This window comes from Aegilops tauschii, chromosome 7 (genome assembly GCF_002575655.3).
Source record: "Aegilops tauschii subsp. strangulata cultivar AL8/78 chromosome 7, Aet v6.0, whole genome shotgun sequence".
Classification (NCBI taxonomy): domain Eukaryota; kingdom Viridiplantae; phylum Streptophyta; class Magnoliopsida; order Poales; family Poaceae; genus Aegilops; species Aegilops tauschii.
The window spans coordinates 49195443-49199138 of record NC_053041.3 but is presented as its reverse complement, the minus strand read 5'-3'; the positions used below and the strand labels follow the sequence as shown (position 1 = coordinate 49199138).

The window sequence follows — 3696 nt, the reverse complement described above, 5'->3', positions numbered from 1 at the left end:
ATTGAGCAGGCCACTATTGTCTACAGTGACAACATATCAGCAGTCTACATGACCAGCAATCCAGTTCAACACCGACACACAAAGCATATTGAGATTGATATTCATTTTGTTCGTGAAAAGGTTGCTCTTGGTCAGGTTCGGGTGCTTCATGTTCCCTCTACGGCTCAGTTTGCTGACATTTTCACCAAGGCACTGCCTACTAAGCCGTTTCAAGATATCGGTTTCAGTCTCAACGTCGTCGAGCCTGCCGTTGATACTGCGGGGGGATGTTAGAGTAGTCATTATGGTATACGACTTCTAGTCCAAGTCAGTTTTGTACCCCTACCCCAAGTCGGTTTGTACCCTCTTATATACTCTTGTATGCCGCACCAAATCATCAATAAGAAACAGTTTTATTCAGCTTTCAATCTCATCAAACCAAGCATGCATGAGACAACCGCACGCACCAAGATTGTTGTACCCTTCGGTCCTGCATTCAGTTCCAATGCATACACATAGACACAATTTAGCCAAGTTTTGCAAGCCCAAGGAAATGCCTCGGCTCAGCTGGGAGCCGCACAGGGCAAGGAAAGGAGGAAGGTTTAGATCCAGGAGGAGCATGCACGGTAGCTGGCCGCTATGATGAGGCGAGTGGCGTGGAATGAAAACAATTTATCATGATTATCTATTATTTATTTATAGCTAATCAATATAATACCTGGATACAACGAGTGCTAGGAAGGAGAGGATATCCACCTCCCGATCAAACATGATCTTCCATGATAAGGATGCATCGGGAGCAACACATAGCTAAAATTCTATAAGCCGTGTACTCGTGGCGTGTATCATTGGTTCTTTTTATTTGTTGTAGCACGAGGTCTTGTATTTTCCCATATAACATATGTGATCTCAATTTTCAATGCAGGAAAGAGCATGCAATTGGCATTTTCTTGGTAGGTTTTATCAATGCATAAAAAGCCACCAAAGTGTTGGATTTGTATTTCTCATTTTTCTTTCATGTATTAAAGAATGGAATGAACCAATGTAGACATAATTCAGTTTGTTATTTTACAACACTTGCCATTCAAAGTTTAAGAGTTAACATGCAGTACTAAACTTCAAGCTCTTTTCTTTCAATTGAAGGTATAACTGTTGATTGCTTTTCTTGCGTTGGTTTTGCATAGGTTTTCCTTAGTTCAACATGTTTGTAAGTTTTCTAACCTTTGTAAAAAAAATGTGCAAAATGTTTTTTATAGTTAGTCCTTGATATCCAGTAGTTTTAGGGTTGTTTTGGAAGATACACCTTGTATGATAGTTATATGACCAAAACATTGTAATCCAGACCGCAAGCTTTATCTTTCAAGCAAGGGATTGCTCCATACTCTGCCATACATGTGGTGATGGGAGTTGTACACTTTATAGAATTATAATTTTTCTTTTGAGAAACCTTGTGTGAGGGCGGGTTGGTTCCTGCAGTTCATTAAGAAGAAGAGAGTATGTCCAGTTTATAAGGAAAACCGGACCCGTAAACCTAACATTCTTGGGTAATCAGGGAAAACCTAAAGAAAACCCAAAAATGAAAGAAAAGGAAAACAAGAATTATAAGTGCTACTACTACATTGTTTCATTTTCGTAAGACTCCTTTGTACTAGGCTGCAATTGGAGAGTGCCATTCGGGTAAGGAGTAATACTAGTTTGACGTGTGAAATTAGACATCTGCAATGGAATTGGTTAGCTAAACAGCAAACCGATGAATTGATCACACGACCACAACTTAGCCAAGCCCAAGGAGCGCCTCGGAACTGCTTGGAGCCCAGCCGAGAGGGAGGGAGGGCCGGACCGGGTCAAGACAGATTGATCCAGGAGGAGCAGGCATGCACGGTGGCTGGCGATGATGAGGCGCTGGCGCGGAATCGCCATTATTTATCCTTTCATTCACAGCCAATTAATAATACTCCATTATTTACCCATTTATCGCCATTATTTACCCAATGCTGCGGAGAGGAGAGGAGATCCACCACCTCCCCCATCATCGAACAGCTCATCATTTGCTCGCTCCGTCGCCTGCCTCTGCCTTATTTATAGCCCACCACCCCGCGGCCGCATGCCAGACCAGACGAGATCATCACATCACCACCACAGAGCACTGCCACCGTGCCATCATCCATCCTCTACCCCGGAGAGTTCTCAGATCGGATCGGGCTCGCCGGAGATCGACGATGCATCGCGCCGCCGGCCTCGACCTGGACCTCGGGCTGGGGCTGGGGCTCGCCTCGCAGGGCAGCCTCACGTCCTCCACCACCAACGCCTCCTCTTCCCCGGCCTCGGGGTCGCACCCGCACGCGCACGCGCACTGGACCGGCACGCTCAGCTCCGTCGTCGGCGTGGCGGGCGCCGACCAGGAGTCGTACGGGCTGCACCATTATGCCAACCAGCAGCGGAAGGAGGAGCCGGGGATGAGGACGTCCACGTCGCCCGAGAGCGGCGTGAGCGGAGGCATCAAGAGGGGCCTGGAGCGCACCGGCTCCGGCGTCTTCCCCGCCGCGGGCAGCGACGAGGACGAGGACGGCGGCGACCGCAAGAAGCTCAGGCTGTCCAAGGACCAGGCCGCCGTCCTCGAGGAGTGCTTCAAGATGCACAGCACGCTCAACCCCGTACGTCCCTTCTCCTTCACCCTCATCGATCAATCGATCTGCCTCGGCCACGTGGTGTTCGTCCATGGATTCTTTGTGATCGATCTCATCGCGCTGACCGAGTTTTCTTTCTTGACAATCTGCAGAAGCAGAAGACGGCACTGGCGAACCGGCTGGGGCTCCGGCCGCGCCAGGTGGAGGTGTGGTTCCAGAACCGCCGCGCCCGCACCAAGCTCAAGCAGACGGAGGTGGACTGCGAGCACATGAAGCGCTGGTGCGAGCACCTCGCCGAGCAGAACTGCCGCCTCGAGAAGGAGGTGGCCGAGCTCAGGGCGCTCAACGCCGCACCACCAGCGCACAGCGGCGCTGCGACGGGGCCCCTCACCACCCTCACCATGTGCCTCTCCTGCAAGCGCGTCGCGTCGTCGTCCTCTGCCTCGGCCTGCAACGTGCCCAGCTTCTCCGCCAACTCCGGCATCGGCATGCCAATGCCAACCCCAGTGGCACTGCCCGAACATCGGCAGTTCTTCTGCAGGTTCAGGGACACCGAAGTGACGTACGGCGGCTCTTCGGGGCTCGTCAAGGTGGTCAAGCCGGCCAGATAGAACGGGTTATCTATGTGACGACGCCATGATCAGCATGCCAAGCAAGCTAACAAAAATGGCGGCATTGGCACAACTCACAAACTTAAGCAAGTTTAGCAGAAAGTTTAATCCTTGGTTTTCTCCGTCTCTGGGGGAAATGTAAGTTCATTAATTCTAACAATTTCGGGCCGAATCGATGGATGAGTTCCCGCAGGGATGAATGTATTCATGTGAAAAGTTGATAATAACAAGAGAAACTAATTCATACGAGGAACTTACTAACATGTTGAGTAATAGTACAGCAACATGTTGAGTATTTTTCTACCCCGTCTTGCATAGATGTTTCGGTGGGCAGCGTAGATCTAGAGGTGGTGCATTAGTACTACTTGACTACTTGACTTGGTTTGTCTGATGTATCATCTACTCAATTTTGAGCTACCAGACAGGTTGCATCTTCAAGGTGACTTCTGCTTTAGATTGGTCATTTAGCAAAAGAAGCT

General features: G+C 49.5%; 1 protein-coding gene across 1 annotated transcript; it reads left to right on the top strand.

Moving 5' to 3' along the window:
• The first annotated feature begins 2078 nt into the window (after positions 1-2078).
• LOC109755558 (homeobox-leucine zipper protein HOX28) lies at positions 2079-3464 on the top strand. The gene is made up of 2 exons (XM_020314454.4): positions 2079-2633; positions 2759-3464. The coding sequence occupies exons 1-2, from the start codon at positions 2199-2201 to the stop codon at positions 3215-3217; spliced, it is 894 nt and encodes a 297-aa protein (XP_020170043.1). The 5' UTR covers positions 2079-2198; the 3' UTR covers positions 3218-3464.
• The last annotated feature ends 232 nt before the right edge of the window (positions 3465-3696 follow it).

Excerpts from the sequence above, each read along its gene's own strand:
- LOC109755558 (XM_020314454.4), top strand. The coding sequence starts at position 2,199 with ATGCATCGCGCCGCCGGCCTCGACCTGGACCTCGGGCTGGGGCTGGGG. Across the intron at positions 2,634-2,758 it reads TGCACAGCACGCTCAACCCC|AAGCAGAAGACGGCACTGGC; the intron begins GTACGTCCCTTC and ends GACAATCTGCAG.